The sequence below is a fragment of the Onychomys torridus genome, chromosome 1, assembly GCF_903995425.1.
Source record: "Onychomys torridus chromosome 1, mOncTor1.1, whole genome shotgun sequence".
Classification (NCBI taxonomy): Eukaryota; Metazoa; Chordata; class Mammalia; order Rodentia; family Cricetidae; genus Onychomys; species Onychomys torridus.
Genome location: NC_050443.1, coordinates 130206033 through 130232971, shown reverse-complemented (window position 1 = coordinate 130232971; position 26939 = coordinate 130206033). Strand labels below are relative to the sequence as shown.

The 26939-nt window shown below is 38.9% G+C and overlaps 1 protein-coding gene across 2 annotated transcripts; it reads right to left on the bottom strand.

Annotated features, from left to right (window-relative positions):
- Positions 1 to 1531: 1531 nt before the first annotated feature.
- LOC118596562 (membrane-spanning 4-domains subfamily A member 4A-like) lies at positions 1532 to 20675 on the bottom strand. Of its 2 annotated transcripts, none has more exons than XM_036207483.1 (7): positions 20524 to 20675; positions 15303 to 15465; positions 10507 to 10635; positions 7015 to 7071; positions 5485 to 5643; positions 3636 to 3737; positions 1532 to 1857 (listed from the first exon to the last, which is right to left on the bottom strand). In XM_036207483.1, exons 2-7 carry the CDS (start codon positions 15447 to 15449, stop codon positions 1795 to 1797), a joined length of 657 nt encoding a protein of 218 aa, XP_036063376.1. In that variant the 5' UTR covers positions 15450 to 15465; positions 20524 to 20675; the 3' UTR covers positions 1532 to 1794. The 2 variants fall into 2 exon arrangements, with proteins under 2 accessions (XP_036063376.1, XP_036063379.1); XM_036207486.1 differs by having other exon boundaries at positions 15390 to 15465.
- Positions 20676 to 26939: the final 6264 nt, after the last annotated feature.

Here is a 26939-nt window from a genome sequence, read left to right as displayed (position 1 = left end):
TAACAATACAGCATAAATATATAAACATAATGTGTCAAGTCCATTTAGTGTTGTTTGTGTGTATATGGCTTCAGGGCTGAGCACTTAGTATTGGATAACCAATCAGGGGCTCATCCCTGGGGAAAACTAATCCTCCCACTGCTGTCAGTATCAGCTGTCAACTCTGTTATGGGTGGTGGCTTAACCCCTTCCCAGTCTGTGCTGGAATGATGGCAGGTTTGATCTCATGCAGGTCTTCAGCAGGCAATCACAGCTGCTGTGTACTCATGACTGCTACAGCCTGTCATGTCTTGAAGACTCTATTTTGTCTCAGTTCTCCCAGACTTCTGGCTCTTGGAGTCTCCTCCTCCTATTTCCACGTTTCCTGAGCCCTGGTGGGAGTGATATGATATAGATCCTCCATTTATGGCTGAGCACCCCCAGAGACATTTGTTTTTTGCACTCTGACTAATTTTGGGTATCTATATTAATCACCATCCACTGCAAAAATTTGGGGAGAGGGTAATAGATGTGATATGAAAGCAGAATGGGAGAGATTGGGGGGAAGAAAAAGGCTGAGGGGAGGGTCGGGGACCAGGGGAGGAGAGCAGGGAGAAAGATAAAGAAGAACCGAGTATGTAGTAAAGTGCCATAACAAAGCTCGTTACCTTGTATGTAAATTATTACAATGAATAAAATAAACTTTTTGAGGCACAATATGTGACAGCCAGAGCACAAGCTGTTTTACCTGTGTTCTGTCAAATAATTACTACTGGTCGGTGGGCTGGGTAGTGTTCTTAGTCATCTCTGAAAAGGTGTGAGGCATAGGGAGATTTTGCTGTATTTCTGTGGTTTTTTAGGGATATAAGTGAGAAAGAGGAGGTTCTCAAGATGAAAACTCATAGTGTGATATACCAGAACCCCCCATTCTACTCCATTTTACTCTATTTCCAAACTTTATAGTTTAGATTATTTTCTCTAATATCACATGTGAATGCAGTTGGTAGCACATGGAAGCAAGGCTTTCTAACTTGTTTGTTCTGCAATCAAAATTAAAACATGTTTAGTGAAAATCTAATAAATATATCTAGTCATGTCCTGACATACATGGCACAAGATAAAAGTTTAATTAGGTATTGTCCTGCTTAGTAGGAAGAAGAGGAAGGAGGAGATAAAAATAAGTTGGATCCTATCTACGTGCCCCAATATATGATCACTTGGACTTTGGCATTCATTGTCTTTGCTATCCTGTGCTACATTTTTATGGCATACAAGAGAAGTAGGACAAAAAGAAGCAAAATTCATGTTTCTGTACTTCTTGAAGGAAAAAAACACATCCCCAAATTGTTTTTTTAAACAAAATCAAAAACTAAAGTTGGACAAACAGGAAGAACATTACACAAAGTAGTAGAAATGTGTAGTTAGTGTGAAAATCTCATGTGATTAAAATCATTTCATCCGTTTACTTTAAAACCTTTTGTGCTTATTTAAAGCACTTTTAGATTGTCTAAAGTATGAATAAAACACAGTCAAGTGCTATTTAGCTAGTAAATGGATGTTTTATTTATTTCACTCTGATATTCTTATGAAAAGCCAATGGAATGATCAGCCAAGCTCCTGGGGAAACATGAGAATGTAATTCAAAACTTACAGAGAGAGAGAGAGAGAGAGAGAGAGAGAGAGAGAGAGAGAGAGAGAGAGAGATCCACATCAGAATTAAAGTCTTATGTTTCCCCATGTGTAGTTCTTGAAAAAAAATCACTGCAGATTTTCTGGAACATTTTTCTCTTGGTGTGCCAGTGGTATCAAACCTCCTTAAAGTGATATAGGACACGCTGTTTCTTTCATGGGAGGACTTGATGGCATAATTACCACGACCTGTAAAGTCAATCAGATGTTGTTACATTATTCACAGACTCTCTATTCAGAGATTTTCTTCTTTACACCCATATTGTCACCATCACCAATGTTCACCCTGTCACTACAGAACTGAATCTTACATCAATCTGATAGATTTCTCAGGCATCTCTTATATCAGGCTATATCTAGGACATACATTCAGTTGTAGAATTTTACTCTTTAGAAGCTTCTGGCTGCTACTGAGTCTTAGAGTGGAATAGTATGAGGTATGAATGAGATTACTAGTGAATTTGCTTAAAATGGTATTTTATAGAAAATACAGAGCTCTTTTCCCAAACTAATTTGCTAGTGCTCATAGGAGCAGGATACATAAATCATGACTTGGTTGCCATAGTAAAGTACTATGATAATCAGACTGGCCTGGAGTGGCAGGAAGAACCCTGAAAGCATGGGCAAATCTCATTCTTGTTCTGCAAAATCATGTAACATAGAGTTTGATAGGAATAGCTGAAGATCCCAGAGAATATTAGATTTTCATTATATGTTTCATGCCATTACACATCTTGACTCAGAGAGCTTTGGGGGCAATTATTCTCACCTTTACTACTATTACAGAGTTCACAAGAAGCACAAACTTCCATCTAGTAAATACTAAGGTCTGAAAGGTGTGAAGGAATTTATACCTTTCAGAATTTACAACTCTAAGGCCTTAAATTGCAAACTCATTATAAGCTTTGCTGTGATCTAGTCCAATGTTCTTCTTTAGGCTAAGCCTGTGGAGATGTAGATGTGGTGTTTCTTGGGAACTCCCAGAATGAGGAAGGGAAGGATATAGATGAATACCCAGGGATCTCATCATTTTATTATTGGCTATGAGTTCTGTTCATCACTGGGCCTGTGGGCATTGAGACTATTGAACAGATGTGGGTTTTTTACTAGCTTCTAACTCACTCTAGAGTCCTCAATACTTAAATAATACTTAAAGAACACAACGGCCATACAATTGTCCTTGCCTACTTCTGTCTCTTCTTCCATTCCCCACTCTGTAAGATCATTTTTTTCTGAACAGAAGCCAGAAGGATTTGCTACAAGTATCAGGGTAAGACAATGCCTAGCTGGATACCAAATGACAGAGAAGTCTTATCCCCAGTGCTTCTTTATATCCAGGAAAGGCTGCTATGATAAGAGAGTGGAGCAAATCTGGTACCCTCTGTGGACTTCTAAGATGTGAACTCTTCTCTGTTCTGGACTTTAAGAGGGTGTCACTTGCAAGAAAAAGAATGGTAAAATTGTACTACTTTGACCATAATAAAAACAAAAATCCTGATTGTCTCTCACTGACCCTCTCTTTGAGTGTGGATAAGACATGAGAATAGGATAGCATATCATTCCTGTAAGTAGGCCATAGATCAGTTGACTTTGAATCAATTAATATTCTAGATGAACCTGTTCAACTTGTATGAACCAAAAGAACTTAAGACATTGGTTCCCTTAGTCTCTTCAAAGAAGTGCACTGTCCTACTTTCTATACTAAAGAGGACATGGATTGTGCCTCATGACTATATAAGAGAATCTTGAAGCTTTGATGCTTCAAAGGATCCCACAGACCATCCAATTGCATGAGCATGATCTTGTGGGTCCTTCAATAGAAAACTCAGGTGAGCTGTGCCCATTCTTCACCTATGGGAGCCGAGAGGTAATGAGTGAGAATTGTGTTCAGCTTCTGTGTTTGTGTGATTTATTACAGAGTGACAAAAATCATGAAGAGACATATTCAAATGAAAGTTAAAACTTACCCCACCAGGGTTACAACACATCACTCTGCATCCAAAGGCAGAGAGAGACACAGCAATGCAGAACTCCAGCACACTTAAAATGACTACCACAATATCCAGACCCTGTCAATAAATCATAATGCAAGCATGTGAGGGGTGGGAGTCACACATCCCAAACATTTCTACACTGAAAGAGTAGAGGCACTGGCCAAGAGCCTAGGAATATGGCTCCTGACACAGCCTAACCCTCAATCAGTTCTTGGCTTTTTAAATGTTGCATATTCTGTCACTTTTTAAAGCACATATATTATTTTAACCCCTGTAGAACTGTGGCCTTTCAAGGACACCTGTAGCTGATTCTTGTTAATTTCATGAGGTACAGTCCAGTTATCTCACACAGTATATCTACCTATCTTTCTTATGAAGAATTCACCTAATCTGACCTCTTTGCTTATATCTCCATGCTTCATAATGTATCTTTTCCCTCAAGAATATGAGAGATTCTTGAACTAGGAGAGCTGTTTCTGAACTCTCCCAGTATTAACCCTGAGATCTTACATAAATTATGTGCTCCAGAGACTTGAGAGATGGCTTAGCTGGTGTTTTCTATGCAAGCATGATGGCCAGACAACAGATCCATAGCACCCATATATGCCAGGTGGGCATGATGACCTGAATTCAGTCCCCACATGCAGGCAGGGGATTCTTGGAACAAAAAGAATAGTCAGATAAGCTGAATCAGAAAGCTGTGGGTTAAAGTGTTAGATCCTGCCTCAAAGTGGAATGCAATCATGAAAGACACCTGATGACAACCTTTGGCCTACACACACACACACACACACACACACACACACACACACACACAAACACACAGAGGCACACACAGAGATACTCCTGAGAAAATATATACATATATTCATGCACAGTACACAAAATACAGACATGAAAAAAAAAGTGTGTGTGTACTCCAAGGTCTGTGGAATAATGTCGCTGGTGCCCAGATAGGAACATACTTGATTTCAAGCTCACTGAGGCCCTTCCTTGTGGAGGTCCTCACATAAGATGAAACAGGAATAAAATAAGACCCACACAATTCAGAAGACTTCGTGACTTTAACAAGAAGATGGCTGATTGAAATGAATGATGATTCCATTATATGATGTGAAGAAAGCAGCTGCAGAACTTACAGCAAGCCCAGAGGTCTTCTAAGCATGAAGTATGGTGTGAGGTCACAGGGCCCATAGCCAACGGAGCTACCTTACACAGCTTTCAGTTCTAGAGCTGCGTTCCTATCACTGTACCCTGGACATCTACAAGGTAACAGGCCTTCAGAAATAGCAAGCCAGGTTAATAATAACAACACAGAATAGGAGAATTATAGGCAGGAAATTCTAGAACTTATCTTTGCCAAGTTCTGAGTGCCTTTGGAAAATTGTTCCATCCTCTAAACATTTGTATCTCATTTTGGTCAAGTGCATAGAGATTAGATTGCTTACTATAAGGACTTTTAAAATGTTCAAGGAGGGATAATTAGTTATCAATGTCCCTCATGCAATTGTTTTGTGTAAATAAATAGGGCCCAAGATTCATGAACTTTAACTTGGAAAACAATGCAGTTTATTCTGCATAGGGAGTGAGAATGTTGATTCCCTATATTTACCTGCATTTTCTTCTCTTTTGGTCTCATCGTACTCAGGGGTGTGAATGTGAGATGTAACTCTCACTTCTAAATAAGGTTTGATCTAGTTCTCCATGGTTTCTAACTTCTCAAGGTGGTTCTATAATTGAAGAGTGTTAATCTTAGTTTTTTTTTGGGTCAGTTTGCCCCAGCATTGCTTCAACCACAATTCCATGAAAACAAACCACTCACAATTAAAATGGACATGGTCATGAGACAGCTTTCTGAAGAGCTTCTATATGCACAGTAGTAGAAATGGAAAGAATAAATGCCTGGGCTCAGTGAGCTGATTATGATCCCTGAGATAGCAAACACGGAGCTGGTGATGTTCAGGCCTAGGCTACTTCGAACCTAGAAAGGAATAAAATTGATTAATTCAATATCCTCAGGTCTATCTCCACCCATCACCATAAACTCTTTAATTTTTTCCTTATATATTTCATCCTCACCGTTTTGACTAATTCAAAAGTACCCTAATTTGTCTCTACCATTGTTTTCAACTCAAATCTCTTGTCAAAACAAAAATGTGAATGTCATTTCTACAACTAAATCTTTCAGATTACTCCTACAGATACACGAAGCATACTCCAAATTTCTCCTACCAAGGATTTCAAAACAACTATACTTTTAAAATAAGTTTATTTATTTAATTTGGGATGTGTGTGCCTGTAGAGATCAAAGAACTTGTGGGAGTTAGCTCTCTCCTCCCACCATGTTGGGGTAGGATGTCTCTTTTTATTTATGAAGCTGTGCAGCCCTGCTAGCCTCCTGTGTGTCCTCAGGTTGTCAGGCTTGACACATTCACCTGCTGAGCCATCTCCCTGGGCTATCCATTATACTCTAGCAGAAGCAGGAGATCTCTATGTGTTGGTCTCTTACCATTCTCTGCTGCAAGATTCTTCTGTTTGGATAAATGCTGCTGGCCTCTTATTGCCCTGTCCCCTTTGCACATTTCCTTCTCTGCTGTTTATTTCTTTCTGCAATTCTCTTCTAGTATTGAAAATATATCAGCTTTTTATAAGAAGCAAAACTTCCCAGGGAAGTGTGAGTGGTTTGGTGAGAATGTAGCATGGTAGGGATAGACTAATGGTCACAGCTCAAGGACGTGTAGAGGCACAGATTTGGAAATGTTGTATTAAACACACTCTAGAGTTTGAGGTGTCTCTTTTGAGTAAGGAGAATGCAAGTATTGTCCTAGCATGCGTCAAGTTTGTTGAAATCTTGGTTTGAGTCCTTTTCCTTGGTTTTGTGACAGATATCCTGGCATGTTATATTTTAAATTTGTCTCTTCCTGAGAAATAACTCATCATGAAATTTGTTTTATTCAAAATCTTTTCTGAACACAAACAGAACACACATTTTGATCAATCAGTCAATAAATGCTATGTCACTCAAATGTTTAGTGTCATGGTCATGGGTGTGGATAGTAAACTTCAAGGTAGATTTGATTAATCATGTTTGATTTTTCTTCTCCTGAATTCTCTACATCCTGTACCACAATTCTCTTTGAAAATCACTGTGACACAATATTCAACCTCATGTCAGAACTTAGCTAATTTTTGGCTAAAAATTTTAACAAGAAGATTCTTCTAGATAAAATACTAACTCCTCCTTTGTTTCTTAGATGTTAAGAAAAAATTTATTTTACATCCTGGCAGAATAGATGCTTTGATTATATCCCTCCTCTTTTGACACCATAATAATAATATATATAAAACTCACCAAACCTTTTGTAGTTCTTCTTCCTGCTACAATTGAGAATGATCCTGAAATAATAAACTAGAAATGAGAGGTAAAATTCAAGTTAAAATGTTTTATTCATTATTGGAAATTAGAACATATCGAAACCTATTTCTAAATTTGATATATATGTGAAACAGATTGAGTGTATTAAAAGAACCACAAAAGTTAAGAAAATCCCACCCCCACTCCCCACCCCCTATGCCTTGTTGGGGAATATTATTTTAAGGTGTGTTACTTTTGTTTATGTTGCATTTGTTTAACTCTATGAAGCTGTGTTACTGTGCCTGTCTAAAACACCTGAGGCAGGAGAGAGAAGTAGGTGGGACTGGCAGACAATGAGTATAAATAGAAGGAGAAATCTGGGAGGGAAAATAGGAAGTAGCTAGAGAAGGAGGAGGACTCCAGGGGCCAGCCACCCAGCTACACATCAAGCCATGGAGTAGAGTAAGATTTACAGAAGTAAGAGAAAGGGGAAAGCCCTGGGGCTAATTTAAGAAAGGCTGGCAAGAAACAAGCCAAGCTAAGGCTGATCATTTATAAGTAAGAATAAGCCTCCATATATGATTTATTTGGGAGCTGGGTGGTGGGCCCCCAAAAGAGCAAAAACAACCAACAACATCCCCTTTTCCTAGAAAACAGAAGAATTCTACCAAACAGGTCACTGGTATAATTCATCAATGTTTTAAATTCTTTGACAATTTCATACATGTATATATTAAGTGATGGCCACTTCACCTCCCCATCCCATTACATTCTCTCATTCACTCTTTTCCACTGAAGCTCTTCTTCCCAATAATTTTAAGTATAAACACACACACACACACACACACACACACACACACACACACACACACCAAAATTGCTATTAAGACTGTTTAAGAGCCCTGCAACATAAGTTTCTTATATTTTTGGTTGTGAGCCTAGCCTTTAACAGCTGAGCCATCGCTCCAGCCCTCAACGTAAATTTCTAAAAAAAAATTCTAAATCTCTAAAGTGAATTACTGTTCATATAGCAACAAAATTTAAGGGTTTATTAAACAAAGAAAGGGACTAAATATTATACTTATTTAAATAGCTACTTGGTCAGTTACCTAGCCAGAGGAACACCACTTAGGAATTATGACTCAATTTAAATCATGCTGAAGAGATAGGAAAAATAATAATCCCTTTAATAACATACTGTGCTTTTCCTTCCCAGAATCCTGGCTCTCCAGGTGCTTTTCCTAGGGGCCACCATGTGGTTCAACTAGGTCTGTCTACTTGTCTGAGTCTTGACTCAGAAAAGACTTAACTATTTCTTTTTCCTTCCTTTTTTGTTTCCTTAATGTATGCCTGCCAGAGTCCAAGTATCTTTTTTATTTGGTACTTTGGGCTTAATTGCTTTTTCTCTAAAACTTTCCTCCCTCCCCACCACGTGCCTGCTTGGCACTACGTGGCTGACACTCATGCCAACTTAACTCAGGTGGCATGGGTTGTTATTTCCTCCTCTCAGCAACTTGGGTTCTTTCAACTTGTCAAGTGTTTCCGTTTACCTAAAATGGCTAGTGTCAATACAGTTGGACTCACCTACTTTCACAGTTCTCCTATATAGGTTTCAAAGGTAATTTTTCCACATTTGATTTTATATTTAAATATATTGTCTTCATTCCAAAATGGGTGAACTAATGAAATAGTTTGAAAAACTTATTCTTCAACACATTTCTAATGTTAGGATGTTAGCTAATTCATGTAAATGTAATCAAGAGTTGCTGGGAGGTGAACACAGAATATTTGTCACAGTATATAAAGTACTTCCAAATGGTACTGTTGGTTGGCTCTGGAGTGTCACCCAAGGCCTTTGTGTTAAAGGCTTGGTTCCTCCTTATCATGTGCTGCTTGATTGTAGTGGCGCTTTTAAGAAGTGAGACTTAGAAAGAGGTTTTCTGAGTAAGAGGCAAGCCTGTAAAAGGGGTAGTAGTGGTGAACATGAGCAATAAACAATGGTACCCATGTGATGCCCATTATTTTGTATCTTTAGTACTAAATGAAAAAAACAAAAGTAAGATAATGGATACTTCAGTATCAACCTACATAATTATCTGAGAAAGACACTTGAATTTGATTATTAAAATAACTATTTAGATATTAATATAACTTATAGTGCCAACATCTAAGACTATCACTTAAAACTAGTATAAATAACTAAGCATTCAATAAGGCACATGGGAAAATATTCTATTCATTTTATTCATTCTTCCCTGAATTTGACAAAAGGGTGAACTAAAGAAGTGAATAACAATTGGTACAAGTTAATGATAGCAAATCCTTCACCCTTGTTAACAACTGTTTTGAAAATATGCATTGAAATATCTATGTGAAACGAGATATGTTAATAAGTCAGATTGATCTACCAGCAATACTCATTGAGTAGTTTGCACAGCTGAACTAAACAACACTGGAAATGATAAGTTGCTGGCCTTCATCATGTGAAAGAATTAATGTCAACACGTGTCCAATTTATTCTGATCCGAGTTTATGGTTACATACTACTGCAATATATCTTCATTGACACATATTAAATTTTTAAACTACTTGTGGCACTTATATTGTCATTGCTGTGTTATATATGAGTCAAAAGACATTTTAAGACTTTTTTTTTCTCAAAGTTGCAGAAATACTTGATAGGACCGTATTCCATGGGTTGTTGGCCAGGGAGCCCACAGAAGTTTTCAAAACAATGCAGGCTACTGCCATTGTTTCTGGATACCTACCAGAATTAGACAGTAAAAGCCTATTGCTGAAGACATCACACACTATAGATACAAAGGCAGAGTAAACAATCTAGTGAAGTTCTCAGCCCTGATCATAGAAACTTCTTTCCACAGTGCAGGATGGTCAAGGTAAGTACTCAAACTGACCAAAGTGCTGAGAATAAGTGACTGGTAATGCTTGGCTCCCAAAAAGGACATCTATGTCACACACACACACACACACACACACACACACACACACACACACAGACAGAGAGAGAGAGAGAGAGAGAGAGAGAGAGAGAGAGAGAGAGAGAGCCCAGTGAATATCACAGAAGACTAAATGAAGGCTGTAGGAGCTGAAGGCTAGGAAGGTGTGTGATGAGGTATAATCTTCTGGATATAACATGGCCATTGCAAACATGGACATATAGAAGCTGTGAGTTCCTGCACAGGCCCTAGGAAGAAGAAGAACAAAGGAAGGGAGTGGGAAAGGGAGGGAGAGAGACAGAAAGAAGGTGGGAGGAAGAACAGTTAGGAGACAGTAGTTGGAAGTGGTGGGAGAGGGCTGAGAGGGTAGTGAGGCGACAAATGTAAGTACAGTGTATTATATACAAGTATTTTATCCCCTATTTCCAAAAATAATTAAATGAAAAAGTGATAAGACCCCCCAATTAATTAATAAATTCAGAATCTTAAAAACAATGTTTTGCTAGACCCATTTATAAGATATCCAACTCACCATCAGAGATCCCCAGATTGGGTACCCTATATACACTGAGACAGGAAGGATTTCACCAGCTGGCACAATAGAACTTATCATCGTGATTCCTATGCTGAGGTTCATGAGGGCAATCACAATCTGCACAACCTGGAGGTGACATCAAAGAAATAAGATCATTGACCACAAATGTGTGCCATGTCACATTTAGACAGCCACTGAGTTACTCTCACTCTCCATCTTTGATACACTAAGGTGAAGTTCTGGATCATTTTGTCTTTATTTTTTTCTTTGTCCATGTAGCTGTGAATATAATAACTTATCAAATGCCCCACAGAACGTCTATCATTATGCCAGTAAAACCAGAAGGAATATTCCAGAGCCTTTCCCAAGATGCATTTTCTGATACTCAAAATGCTACTTCCATAGCTGTTCTCCCTGATCATATGCTCAAACAAGAGTGACCCAGGAATTAGTAAATAATTAGAGCAGGCAGGGACAAAGAAGTAACTTGAAACAACTAGTGTTTGTTAAATAGACTGAAAAAAAAAGAAAAGTAAATAGCTTTAGGATCTCGGTAGCATTGAGGTGGGGGGGGTGTTAATAAAGTGCCTTGAAATAGGAGAATCCAGGGCTAGCGAGGTGGCTCAGCAGTTAAGTGTACACACTGCTCTTGCAGAGGACTAGAGTTCCGTTCCTGGGACCCACATCTGACAGCTCATAACTACCAGTAACTCTAGCTCCTCTAGCTCATGGGGACTTGATGCTCTCTTCTGGATTCCATGAGCAGCTCTCTCTCTCTCTCTCTCTCTCTCTCTCTCTCTCTCTCTCTCTCTCTCTCTCACTCACTCACACTTACAAAATAAAAATAAATCTGTTTTTAAAGTATGGCTATAGTCTCACTACATTAGGATACAAAGGAATGGAAAATTATAAAACTTGTGAGATTCAAGAAAGGGAATACATGGAAGTGAGAATGTATATGACCACAATGTATGAGGTTTTTTTTGTTTTTTTGTTTTTTTTTTTTTTAAGAAAGCTGGGAATCGAACCCAGGGCGTTGTGCTTGCTAGGCAAGTGCTCTACCACTGAGCTAAATCCCCAACTCTGTAAGAGTTTTTAAAAGATGTCAGATCTAAAATTCACTACCTAAGTGTTTGTCTTTGGACAAGAAAGAAAGGCAACTCAAGAAGGGAAAATGAATTTTAAAATGGAAATCAAACATTTGATAGAATTCATTTCCGATATCTTCTGCATCCACTGCTTCCTATTTTAGAGTATCACTAATTTTTAATTTATTTTATTTTATGACATCAGCTCATTCAGATTTTCTAGTTTTGTTTTGTTTTGCTTTTAATTTTGGCACATGGTGTTTTCAAAGAGTTTTCCATTTCATCTGTGTTACCTAATTTGCAGAGTTGGGAAGTGAAGATAAGAAAACAATGGACTAAGACTAAACTTAATCTACAGTTAAGTTTTTCACTGAAGAGACACAATAAAACTCTATTATCTGTTAACCATGCTAGATAAGGAAAAAAAAAAACTGAGGTCACCCATTAGTAATACCAGGCAGTATGTGCAAGTCAGATGGCCCTGGTTAAACTGAGTAGGTCACAGAAGACACAACCCTGGGAAACATTATATTGGTAAGATGGGAAGTGGAGTTGATAGGAAAAATGGAGATGAAAGTGTGGGAAAGAAAGAATGATCACACTATATTATATATTTGTATAAAACTGTCAAGTAACAAAATAATAAAAACGGGAAGAAAAGAAACTGTTGAACAGGTATTATTTCAGAATATTAAAAGATAGACAAACAAATACTTTGAGAAACCTGAATCTGCAAATTTGTTAACACAGATGAAATGGAGAATTTAAAAACACAATGTGCCCAAACTTAGAACAAGAAACAGAAAATCTGAATGGGCCAATGTAATCAAATAAAATAAATTAACAATTAGTAATATTTTAAAATAGAAAGCACCAGGCAGGGGCAAAGATTTCAGAAGTGAATTCTACCAAATGCTTAACAACAATAAAAATAATGTATTTTTCTATTACCCCTTCAATAAAATATAGGCAAAATACTTGTAACAAAAACTATCCAGCAACATTTCTAATAAACATATACACTAAAATACTCAGATAAATATTAGTTAACTAAAAGTAACAATGTATGAAAATAACTATATACTATGACTAAGTTAGTGCTTATCTCAGGTTTTGAAAATTGGTTAAAACTTTAATAATCAATTTAATCTACCACATAAAAACTTTAAATCATAGGACATATCAACAAATGCAGAAATAGCATTAGACAAAATCTAATACATCTGTAAAGTCTCCCTAATATGTCTTCCCAAGCATGAGCTGAACTAGGACTACAATAGACATCCCAAAGTGGACAGGGAAAGCCCCTGAGGCCTCAGTACTACACAAAGAACTGCGGACAACTAGGAATGCGCAGAGAGGCAAAAACAGTCCTCCCCAGGGAGGAGCACACCAATTGGTCATCCAACACCAAATGGTCAGCCCCGAGAACATACATACAAGTGACACTCAGACTGAGCAGCTTACATTAGGAACATATATTTATATACGTATATGTGTGTAACATCAATCAATGAAAAAAGAGGTCATGAATTTGAAAGAAAGCAAGGAAGGGTGTACTGGGAGGGTTTGGAGGGGGAAAGGGAAGGGAAATGATATAATTATATCATAATCTCAAAAATAATGGATAAAGGAAAATGGCTAAAATTCATCATATAAATATATAAAAGATGTCAAATAATTAAAAATAGGGAAATGACAGACTTAAGTACTATTTGGTATTTGTTATGTGTAAATCTAACAAACCATATAGAAAAATCTATAAGGAAAATTGTAAGCCTCTGATGACTTAAGTTACCAAAGAGATGATATACTAGACTCCATGTTAATGGGTAAAAAGACAATATTGTAAAAAATAACTATTCTCCTCACCTTCATATACAAATTTAATGAAACTCAAAATTACTGGAATTGTTATAGTTCTCTAAAGCTGATGCCCAGTGTGGGCTATTACATAGTGAGTTACAGGCCAGCATACTGTACATAGCAATTGTGGAGCCACAGGAATTCTCATCACTCCTATTTGAAATACTCAAGACAGCACAGTCTCTGAATCTACCAGGTTGAGCTGAATCCCCAGGGGAGTCTTTGCCCTGGAGGAGATGGGAATGGAGGGGAGGGCATAGGGGGAAGGTGGGGACAGGGGTGGGAGGGGGGCACAGGGGAACCCATGGCTGATATGTAAAATTAAAACACAAATATAAAAAAAAAGATAGCACAGTCTCATGAAGGGAGGGTAGTTAGGCATCTTCTTTGGAACTAAATAGTTTTGCAAAATGCCAGGGTTCAGATTAAGTATGTAACACAGAGGTTCAGCCACAGGAAGCTTGGTCCCCAGCATGGCAATGTTAAGGAGTGCAAACTGTAAAACTTAAGTGTGATGGCTAGGCTCATATCATCTTGACACAAACTAGAGACATCGGAGAGAAAACCTCAGGAAATGCCTTCATAAGTCTGTGTTGTAGGCAAACCTGTAGAGCATTTTCTTAATTAGTGATTGATGGGGTTGGGTACTGTCCATTGTGCTGGTGCCATACCTGGGCTGGGTATCCTGGGCTCTATAAGAAAGCAGGCTGAGCAAGCCATGGGGAGCAAACCAGTAAGCAGCATCTCTCTACTGACTGTACATCAGTTTCTGCCTCCAGGTTCCTATCCTGTTTGCGATCCTGTCCTGGCTTCCTTCATTGATAGACTACATTGTGGAAGTGTAAGCCAAATAAGCCCTTTCCTCTTCCAACCTGCTTTTTGGGCATGGTGTTTATCATAACAATAGAAACCCTGACTAGGACAGCAAGGAAGATGTTAGTGTTGGAACTATGGATTGAATATGAAATGTCCCCCACAGGCTCATGTGTTGAATGCTTTGTTCCTCAGATGTGGATGCTATTTGGGGAAGTTCTGGAAATTTTTATAGGGGAGGCTTACTTGGAAGAAGTAGATCGCATACTGATGGGTATGTCTAAGTGGTTAAGGGTAGAAATCATCCTGTAGACCATTAGGTAAACAAGCTCTTTTGTCATATACTCTTGATGCCATGAGGTTTGGAGTCAAGCAAGTGGAATGACACAACCAGGGGCTGACCCTCAGAAACATGATCAAAACAAATCCTTTATCCTTGAAGTTGCGTTTCCAGTGACACATGTCATAGTGATGCAAAAATAACACACAAAATTGGTAGCAGAGAAGTGATTAAACCTGGCCATGGTAGTACTTTCCCTTTGGAACTGGCTTACAGGAGGAACTTGGAAAAGCTTTGAAAAGGCTCAAGTATTGTGTATGCCAAGCTTAATTGATGGCTCTGATAGGAGCTTAGAAGACAAGAATGCTGACCTAGGGTATTGGGAATTTGACTAGAAGTCACATGTGTTATGTGTTGGGGGAAAATGTATCAACAACTTCTCCATGTCCTGAGATTTTGAGTGAGGCTAGATACAAAAGCAACAGGCTAATTAACTTAGCACAGAAAAGACAACATACATTCAGGATATACATGGATATTTCTTGCTGGCTTTTAGTCAGATTTACAATGAGACTATAAGTTAATAGAGTATAATGCTTTTTTTTTTTTCAGAAGCTAAATTCTACAAATTAAACACCCAAACCTCCAAGACCATTTGTTGCATTAAGAGGCTAGCAGGAAACTGTGGTTAGAGTTACATTGGTAATCTTAGAATTTACAGCACTGTTGTCTCAAAATCAACATACCCCAAGGATTTTGGGTTCTCCCTTCAAGAACTTCTCTGTCATCCTTTTCCACGAAAGTGAATTCACATATAAAGGCTGTTGTCCCACCTTTTGGGCATCACAGCCAGCTTCCAATGCAGTGTGTTCTATTCCTTGTATGGTTATCATGGCAGCAGAAACAGGTCTAGAAGAAGAAATGTAATTAAGGGTGACTTTCTGGAAACAGGGAGTAGGGAGTCTAAATACAATATGACACATAGATACCAATTGAGTTAAATGTGCTAGGACATGCAAATTAAGGAAATCCCATGCTATAATTCTAGTTAATGATGTACTAATCTACGTTCTGTATTCTGAACTTGATTATGTATACTCACATATACTTGTGAAGTTTTTACATTCATATTACTCATAATCATCATTACTTATTTTGTGCCTGGATATCTCTATCATATATTTTCTGTAAAGTTAGTTTCAGGTTGTGTCTGTCTGGGAAAAGATTTTATTTTTCCTATGTTCTGGAAGAATTGTCTGGTTATGACAGTCTTGGCTGTCAAGTTCTCTTTCTTTCGTCACTATGAGGACATCATCCTAATGTCTCCTGGACCACAGGGCATTTCACTGAAAAAATCCACTACAAGGCTGGCCATGATTTCCTCATATGTGAAATGTTTTTCTCTCAATGTCTCTAAAGTTTCTGGTCTCTGATTTTGACAGTTTCATTATAGTAAGGGAAAATATATTTGGAACACTTGTGCTAACAGGACCTAGATTTTTATGTCTCTCCTAGGACTTGATTCTCACCAACTGTTTCATTTACTAAATCTTCTATTCTTATTTTTTAAATCATTTCTCCTTCTAGTTTTATAATAAGAAAATTTATTTGTTATTAACATCCTAACAGCATCTTAGGGTCTTGTCATACTTTTAAAATTCCTTTATTCCTTTTTTTCTGCTGTGAAAGATTTCAAAAGAATCATTTTTTTAAGTCTCAGATTTTAAATTTCTGCTTGATGTAGTCTGATATTGAAACTATTGTATCTTGATCCTATTTATTGGGGTCTTCAAATGTTCTGTTTTTTGTGATATGAATCTTTGTCAAAATTTTTATTTGTATCATGAATTTTCTTGTTGCATTGAATTTTCTGACTGTGTTCTTTTGTATTTTACTGAATTCTTTAGGATCATAATGTATAAATTCATTGTCAGGTAGTTCATGTATTTCTAGTTCTGTAGCGTCTGTTATTGAAGAATTAATATATGCTCTTGGTGGAGTCATATTTCCTTGATTTTCAATTTCTCTTATAACCTTGCATTTGTGTTTGTATATATTCTGGAAGGTGTTGGGACAGTAGGGTTGTGAAGTGGTATACATATTATATGTAATTGAATAGAGATATTTCAAACTATCTATAAACTTCATTATTCCCTGAGCAGAATACAAAGTCTAAATTTATAAAGGTTATAATAACCTTAAATCTAACATACAACAATGGGTGCATTTCTACCTGTGAAAATTTAACTTTGATAGCATTAATTTAAATCCCAATAAAGCTCAAACACATTTACCCACATACACACAATCATTCATATGCATGTACACACTTGTGCATGCACACCCTCTAAATAAATACTCTAGCTTCACTTGCTTCAGGTTGATTTTGGAAACCACTGCATTTGCAGTGTCCCCCAAAATAGAGTAACAAGACAGTGATGACAAGAACCCTAAGAGTGCTGTGGCAATCTACGTGCCCTTCCTTCATGGAAGGCCCAAAAATTAACTCAGCCAACCATGTTAGAAAACTGATAATTGGTTTTTTTTAGAATCAATAGTGCTTCTTACCTGCCCTCCATGTCCAATAAATCATTTTTCCAAATCTACATTTATTCCACCTTATCAAAGGAATTCTTCATCCTATCTGATAATCTTTAAACATTCCCTGGGTCCATTTGATCCTTGTATATTTAATCTTACCCTACTTCATAATCACATTAGTCATTTTAAAATGCAAAACAGTTTTAATTTCTTATTAAGAGAAACTCATATTTTAATCCCAATCTATATTTATAACATTATTTTTATTTTTTCCCTTTTTTGATTTTTGAAGTGTCAAATATATTGGATATATTTAAGTTTTTCTACATCAACAAATTTACTTCTGCACATTCAGCCACCTTGCAGTATTTTTCTACCACATCCCTTTTCTGCTTTGCCACCACAACAAAAAGTCCATTCTCATCTCTTCTCATGTACTGATAGTATCACATGTACTCTGCCTTCCTTTGTACACAACTCCCCACCACACATGAGTTACTCAGCCAACAATGGTAAGGAAGTGTTTAAGAAATCTGTGTGACTTCCCTCATAAGCAAAATAAGAAAAGGGTGTTGTGAAAGTAACGGATACTTCTTTTCAGTCCAATTTAATACGTACTTTGGTTTATTTTCTTTTTGCACTTATTTTTTCTCTTTATTTTTCTAGACATACATTCATAAGATTTAGAAAATTTGGATTCTACCTAATTGTAACCATTAAAACCTAAGTAGGCCTAGAGAGAAAGCTCCACCCATAAAGTGTTTGCCTTGCAAGCAGGAGAACCTTCATTTGATCCCCACATTTAAAAATTTAAAAAGCCAGCAGAGTGGCATGAGTTTGTAATCTCTGTGCTGGGAAGGTAGAGACAGGTGGATCCCTGGGCTTGCTGACCCACTAGCCTACCCTACTTGGCAAGTTCCAGACCAGAAAGAAACCCTGTATCAAGAAAACCATTATACATAACCAGAGAAATGACACCCAAGGCTGACTGTGGGCCTCCATAGGCACATATACACATATTCACCCATGCACACATCATCGTTATACCCACATGCACACACACTAAATAAATACTCTAGCTCCACTTGCTTCAGGTTAATTTTAGAAATCACTGTGTTTGAAGGCAAACAGTTGAGAGGTACAGTACTAGTCTCCTAAGATCTTTGCAGTAGATGTCCCCTCTTTCTGGAGTTCTCTAAGAAGCTAACAGCTGCTCTCAGGCGAATATTGCCAGTCCTTTGCTTCCCTGGATTTTGGGGGGAATGTTGCCTTTTTCTACTTTCCCAGTTTTTGATGAGAGATGCTTTTTGTACCCTAATGATTTGTTATAGGATTAGTTATTCAGGAAAACTAAAATGACCCGACCATAATGCTTAACCCTTAGCATATTTTCTTTACACTTCCAAAACCCAGTACATCAGACAGCTTCAGGCAACAGCCTCCTGTGCATCAGCAAAGCAGAGCATTCCAAATTTGTAACTTCCTTGTCACCTGTATATGCTATATGTATCAACAGATCCCCTGTATAAGCCTGTGTGAGTAACCCATAAGAAGGTAGCCTTGTTGATAATAGTGACCTTGGGCTGCCAAGTTTCAAAATCAATCTTTGTATCTTGCTCTAACAACTGATATTTCAAGCACTGGCCTTTTCAAGTGTCTGGCAAAGCACATGGGTGTGGCAATAGTGCAAAACAGAACTGGGGGTTCTTCTGAGTTTGTGGCCTCCTTTCCAGTTAGACTGGAAGCTTCTCCAGGATAGACTCTGTATCAACAGTGCCTCCTACAGTATTTCCATGATTCTCTGGTAAAGTGGGTCATGTTCTGGATATTTGAGGCTGATGTTCGCTGTTTCTGAGGAACTCTGCAAGAAAATTTATGCAGCTGCTCCCTACATTCACACCACAAATGTACTTTTGACACAAGGCAAATAAATTCCTCAAGGACAAAAAAAATGTGTTTTTATGGTCTAGAGTTCAGTGCTCCAACTTTCATATAAGCCAAAGAATATTACACAGACATGAGGGATAGTTCTCCAGGCTAGGGAGGGATATGCCAAGGTTTTACATTATCTATGAGACATTTATGAGACTTTTGGCACAAATAGTGTCTTTATTTTTTTTAATCCATAGTACAGAGATGGAGAAACACAGGCAGCCCCGGTCCTTCTAATAGCATTAAACTCCTAGTGGATGAGCACCAGCACTTGTCACGTTTCCTCACTTTTATGTAAACATCACTTTCATGGGTCAGAATGATCTAAAAGGAATCACGAAGAAGATGAAGAAGAAGGGCCATCCTCTCCTAGGACAAAATTATAAAATAAAGTGGAGATTCAACAAGAAGTCTGAAACTGGATCATTCTTTGTATGAGATAATGGTGGTAATGTGGGAAAAATGATGACCTGGGTAGGGCCAGTCCTGGACTAAGATTCAGTAAGTGTAGGTTGTAGTTTAAGTTCATAGAAGTTTTTAGTCATTTTCTTCTTCCAAGTATGATTCATCTATCTAAGGAAAGACTCTGCATTTCCTCTGACCCTTAACCAATGACCACACTAAAAATCTTCAATGGCCACACTAACAATCTTCAAGGCCTCTTTCATTCCTAGATTTCTCACAAGGAGCTTAAGTTTATGACCTGAGTGTCCCATGCATGAATAGTGCCAAAGATTAGTGGGAACCTACATCAGCTCACAGTCTTTCTCAGGATCAGGCTAATTATGTTAGACTGGAGTCTTAACTTTCACCTAGATCATCTCCACCACATTCTGCATGTGGCAGGTAGTTTCTTAACTGATGGGCTGTAGAAATAACACATATTGGAAGAGAACAAATGCAGTGGAAGAAGGGACATTTGGAATGAATAAAATGATCAAATATGAAGGTACTGCTTTCTGTTTTGAAGAACAAAAACAACTAAACATAGGTTTTAGCTCTTTTAGATCTTTTTAGATCTTAAAAAATGGTGGAGGAGGATATAAATAAACACTGCAGTTGGAGAGTTTGTAAGCTACTGGAAAAATCAGACAAGTCAACACACAAATAAACATGTTAAAATTCTGGCTAATCAGTTTTTACAAGGTAACACAGAACAAACTGAGTCCTCATCAGATCCCAGTGACCCCAGTCTTGGAAATAAAGATGAGACTTTCCAGAGATGATGCCATGCAAAACAATACCAAAACCACTTTTGGCTTTTACTAGGCCTTTATATTTTTTTTCTTGCCACCCAGCATTGCAACACAGACTGCTCCTCAAATGCCCAAGTACACATCAACATGAACTCTTCCCTCCCTTCATGCAGAATGGTGGCTTGTTCCATGTGACATGGCCTCTATTTGCCCCCTCATTCTACTCCCAGGTGTCCTAATGCATCCGAAATGAAAAACCATCATCACAAAAGGCTGTGGAAGGCAGGTTTGCACCTACCTTTTCTCTCAATTGGAAAGCCTGTTGTGTATTAGGTGAAGACCAGTCTCCAGGAATGCACCTCAGGTTCTTTGTTCAGATGTGATGTCTTGCCCACAGCCCATGTGCCACTCAGCTTAAGTCCAGTACTTTTTCTGAATCCTAAAGGTTCCTGTGGAGGTTCTCTGAGAAACACAACTAGTTCCCCTTTTATTAGCAGAAGTATCCAATGATTCTGCCTCTTTGATGTGTGTGTGTTGTTTTTTGGGGGGATGGGGTGGAGGAATGAACTGAAAAACCAGTGTATGTCACAATCTTTCAGATCACAACAGCACAGCTTTCCCTGAGCATATCAGTATGGGTACTGAAAAGGCCAAAGTCATCATCATAGTTCTTCATTTAAAAGCCCATTTCAGACAAGGTTGGTGGTGTATGCCTTGAGTCCCATTACCCAGGAGTCTGAGTCTGAGGATTGTGACTTGTAGCCAGCCAGAGCTTCATAAAGACAACCTCTCTCAAAACAGCAAAAACTAACAAATGCCTGTTTATGACAGTTTCACACATTTTCATGTTACCTTTTTTTCCCTAGAAAACTATCTATGCATACTTTTCATGTAGGGGTTTTTATAAAATCCCACTGTTTGGGATTTACCATAAATGTCCATCAAGTGGTAGCATGTTGGTTGTAAAGAAATAAATAGTGCTTTGCAATTATTAAGTAAATAACCCCTTTCTCGGCCAAAGAAGCATTTAAAACAAATTCAATTGCAATAATTTATTACATGATCTTGTCATCTTCCAGAATCTAGGATTGTTCACTGATAAACAAAGTAATCCTTGAATTAATGTAAGTCAGTATTATTCTGTTTTCCATTACCGCATCAAAATAGTTGGTATTGTATAATGTATATAAAAATGTATTTACTTCACTCATAGTTTTGAAGTCTCAAAAAGCATGACCTTGGCTCTTGCTGGTTTTTGTTAGGGCTCTCTGGGTATAACACAAAAAAGATGGGAAAATGGTGGGAAAGTGGCTAAGAGGTGGAGATCATATGGAGAGGTGGAAAGATGATGATGTATTGACTCACCTCTAGGCCACATCTCATAAAGTTTCCACTACCTCCACACTTCTCCACTGAAGATCACAGATTCAAGCCGGGCATTGGTGGAGCATGCCTTTAATCCCAGCACTCGGGAGGCAGAGGCAGGCGGATCTTTGTGAGTTCGAGGCCAGCCTGGTCTCCAAAGCGAATTCCAGGAAAAGGCGCAAAGCTACACAGAGAAACCCTATCTTGAAAAAACCAAAAATAAAAATAAATAAAGATCATAGATTCAACTCATGAACCATTGAGGGCAGATGCATCCAAATCACAGCAAAAATGAAAGGAAAGTGGTTGGCAATTTTTATTCATTCAATAATTTCTTAGACAAATTTCCATATACCAAGCAATATGCCATGGATAAGATGGTGTAGAAGGATATAAATAAACTCCGCTACTGGGGAGTTTGTAAGCTACTGGAAAATTCAGACAAGTCAACATACAAATAAACATGTTAAAATCCTGGCTAATCAGTTCTCCACAAGGTAACACAGAACAAACTGAGGCCTCATCGGACCCCAGTGACCCCAGCTTTGGAAATAAAGAGGAGACTTTCCAGAGGTGGCATCCAAAAGGAGACCAGATGAATGAGATAAACATATGTAAGAGAGTTGGGAATGGAGGGAGATCTTACGTACTGATTCAGTAGTCATTCTTTCAAACTTTTACAGAGGGGCTTTAACCAAAGAAAACTTTAATCAGCAGATGGACTGGAGGAAATGCGATGGTTCTCTGGTTCCAGAGGATGCTGGGGTGCAGGCTCTATGTGGCTTTTCAGTTATGGTGAATGTCATCATGGCTGAGGGTGCCTCCTTGGTTGAAGCTGTAGAAATTATTAGCAAGGTTTGGGGGCAGGGGAACAAAGATTTTCTTAGTAGTAGTGGTTTGAGGGATGTTTTATTCTTGCTTTCTCCATAATGGTGAGAACTAGCTGAAATGACCCCTCTAAGGGTTGAATCTGATTCAACACCTTGTAGTCATAGCAGTAGCAGAATATAAAACATGAGTTCTCAGAGTCACTGAAGATCCTGAACCTTGGGCTTAGTGATTTCTAAAACTCTATTTAGTACTAGACTCATTGAGGTTAGAGCTCTCGTGGTCTTAATGAGGTAGATTCATCTCAATGAGCAAATTAAAGACACAACTAATAGTAAAGACTTGAGAAAGATTTATTCCATGTAGCTACATTGAGAAAACAAGAGGCACAATGAGCTCTCCTACCCTTAAGTGATTTGTGTGGGTCTCCACGTGAGGTTTAAGTTTAAATAAAAGAAAGCACACATCTAAGCAGTCCTGGCCCAAGTATGGTTCCCACAGACTCATCATTGTTTGACTCCATTCTCCCCTGCAAGGTGGTCTGACAAGTTTTCAGAACTTTGAAAAATCTTTTCCAGGAGACAGATCCCCTTCTGCTTCTGCCAGGACTTCACCCCTTCCTTTGTACAGCACAAAATTCATGGGGAAAATTTCAATTTCTTGGGACCACCATTTCAAAAGTCCAGTTGCCAAGGGAAGAGCACCAGAGTGTTTTTAAAACATTCCCCTTTTTTGCAAGACAGTCATGCTTTCACCTGAAACTGTCATAGTGGCTAACAACCACACACAAAGTCAGGATCTTTCACTCTGAAGCATCCTGAAAGCTCAGAAAACAGTTTAACCATAATTATGACTTTGGAAGCAGGGACAAGATAGTCACATGGCTCTGGAAATGAAGTTTGGGCTCAGGGCATCAAGATGCAATTGCAATTTGGATCTGGAGAGTTATAAGGGTTCAATCGCAGCGTGTTAGGTGACTCTCAGTCCTGCTATAGTTGACAGGGCAGGGATTCAAAACTGTGAGATCAGGTACATAGGAATCTATTTTTTTTCACTTAGGAATTATTTTTTTGACTTTTTATTTTATAATTTAATTTAATTTTACATATCAGCCATGGATTTCCCTGTCCTCCCCCCCCCCCCCACCTTCCCCCCAGCCCCTCCCCTCCATTCCCATCTCCTCCAGGGCCAAGACTCCCCTGGGGATTCATTTAAACCTGGTGGATTCAGTACAGGCAGGTCCAGTCCCCTCCTTCCAGGCTGAGCAAAGTGTCCCTGTGTAAGTCCCAGGTTCCAAACAGCCAGCTCATGCACTAAGGACAGGTCCGGGTCCCACAGCCTGGATGCCTCCCAAACAGATCAAGCTATTCAATTGTCTCATTTATCCAGAGGGCCTGATCCAGTTGGGGGCTCCAATTTTTAAGATTCATGACACATTTATGACTTTGTTCAAGAAAACAGGGAATTCAGTGATTTGTCTACTTACTACCTGAGGAGCAGAGGACCACTGTAGCCCAGATTCCAGCTATTCTAGTTACAGCAAGGCAATGTGTGTTGGCTGTTTGCTCTTGATATTATAAGGGAAACCAATAAAAGAACCAAAGAACAAAGAAGACAGCTTGAAGACAATTTTACAAGCATTTCAAAAGCAGCACTCTGAACCAAGCAAGCTGCAAATCTCAGCAGCTGCCTGAAGAAAGAAGAGAGAAAAGAGGAACAGAGACAGCCAAGCCATGCCAAAGAGCTAAGCACTGAGGTCATCTACCACATGGAAAATAAGCAGCCTCATTGCACAAAAAAAGGCAGATGAGGGATTTGGAGAATGAGTAAGGGAGCCCAAAGTACCAGAAAAAGTACATTTAGGCTCTGACCAGCAACTGAAAGAGAGACAGAAGAAGAATCAAAGGCACACTTTTCTGAGATGGACAGACCCACCCCATGGTAGCTCTACAGCCATTGCACAGGGGTCAGGAATTCTTGGAAGGAGAAATACATTATCTCATTACCCCACATCTGACAGAGGACTGAAATTCAGAATATATAAAGAACTCAAGAAATTAGACATCAAAATGCCCAACAGTCCCATTAAGAAATGGGCTATAGAACTAAACAGAGAATTCTCAACAGAGGAAGCTCAAATGGCTGAAAGACATTACAGGAATTGCTCAACATCCCTAATTGTCCAGGAAATGCAAATCAAAATGGCTCTGAGATACCAGTCAGAATGGCTAAGATCAAAAACACAGAAGACACCTTATGCTGGAGAGGATGTGGAGCAAGGGGAACTCTCCTCCACTGCTGGTGGGAATGCAAGCTTGTACAGCCACTTTGGAAATCAATATGGTGCTTCCTTAGAAAATTGGGAATCCATCCCCCCAAGACCCAGCTATACCACTCTTGGGCATATACCCAAGGAATGCTCAATCATACCACAAGGACATTTGCTCAGCTATGTTCATATCAGCATTGTTTATAATAGTCAGAACCTGGAAACAACTTAGATGCCCTTCAACTGAAGAATGGATAAAGAAAAGATGGTACATACACACAATGGAGTACTACTCAGCAGAAAAACAATGACATCATGAGGTTTGCAGGCAAATGGATGCATCTAGAAAAAAATCATGCTGAGTAAGGTAACCCAGACTCACAAAGACAAACATGGTATGTACTCACTCATAGGAGGATACTAGATGTAAAACAAAGATGACTAGACTGCTACACAACTCCAGGAAGGCTACCTAGAAAACGGGACCCTAGGAAAGACACAGGGTTCACCCAATGACAGAGAAATGGATGAGATCTACATGAACAACCTGGACGACAGTGGGAGTAATGAAGGGCAAGGTTCAAGAGAAAGAGAGCTTAAGGGAGTAGGAGATCCCAGCTGAACTAAGAACAGAAATGGAGAACAAGGAATAACAGACCATGATAAATGAAGACCACATGAGAACAGGAAGCAGCAAAGTGCTAGAGAAGTCCCCAGAAATCCACAGTGATACATCCACTGTAGACTACTGTCAATGGTCAAGAGAAAGCCTGATCTGACCTAGTCTGGTGATCAGATGGCCAAACACCCTAACTGTCGTGCTGGAAATCTCATCCAATAACTGATGGAAGTGGATGTAGAGATCCTTGGCCAGGGCCCAGATGGAGCTCCAGGAGTCCGATTGTCGAGAAAGAGGAGGGATTGTAAGAGTGTGAATTGTTAAGAACAAGATTGGAAAAGCACAGGGACAAATAGTCAAAAGAATGGAAACACATGAATTATGAACCAAAAGCTGTGGAGCCCCCAACTGGATCAGGCCCTCTGGATAAGTGAGACAATTGAATAGCTTGAACTGTTTGGGAGGCACCCCAGGCAGTGGGACCCAGACCTGTCCTTAGTGCATGAGCTGGCTGTTTGGAACCTTGGGCTTACACAGGGACACTTTGCTCAGCCTGGAAGGAGGGGACTGGACCTGCCTGTACTGAATCCACCAGGTTGAATTGAATCCCCAGGGGAGTCTTGGCCCTGGAGGAGCTGGGAATGGAGGGTAGGGGCTGTGGGGAAGGTGGGGCAGGGACAGGAGGGGGAGGACAGGGGAACCCATGGCTGATGTATAAAATTCAAACACAAATATAATAATTAAAAAAGAAAAAAATCTTTAAAAAAAAGAATAATTAATCTTCTCATCTGGCTAGCATATTTTAAGATGATTAGCCTATCTTAAGACCTTCCTGAGGAATAGTCCCTTAGCCAGGAAATTGACCTGCCCAACTCAGATGTTAGGTCTCCACCCAGGCCAGAGCTTGCATTTCTCTTGACCAGAAGGAAAGAGTTTGCTCTTAATGGGCCTTCAATATAACACAGAGAGTAATAAACACATCTCAGCCAGCCCTACAGTTCTCCAGGAGGAAAATGCTCTTAGAAGTGCAACTGCTTGACACAACAATCGCACCATTTCCCAAGCAGAGAAGTCATCATGTCTATCAGGTACTGAGAAGGAGGGATGACTGTTTTGTTCTGTTCCAACTCCATACCCCAGAGTGGGAAATTCTGTAACTAACTCCTAAGAGGCAAGGCTGTGTATACTCATTTCCTGTGAAGGCATGGCAACAAAGGTCATGAGGGTCCTGGTTTCATCAACACCCCCTCCAAAATAAAATATAGCCATCTTAGTTAACTGTGCGCTGTATGACTTAGAATATCCTTGTACTGTAGCTCTGTGTTCTCTTTCAGTTGTTTCCATGAAAATGTTTATTTCTTTATTCACTGTTTAGGGACTTTTTTGTAAGAAGGATGAACTTTAAGAAACTCTTGTCAACCATCCTCCTGGAGTCACTACTTTACAAGTAACTTAGCAGTATGAATGTGTGTATTTGTGGGGGTGTGTTGTCTATATACATTAATAGCTACCATCCTACTGTCATCTGATAAACCCATGAAGGACAAACATATATACATTTGGTAAACTTTAGATGTAGCAGTGTTCAACTGACTTATAATAAAGCAGAACTCTAACAAGTTCAAAACAAGCG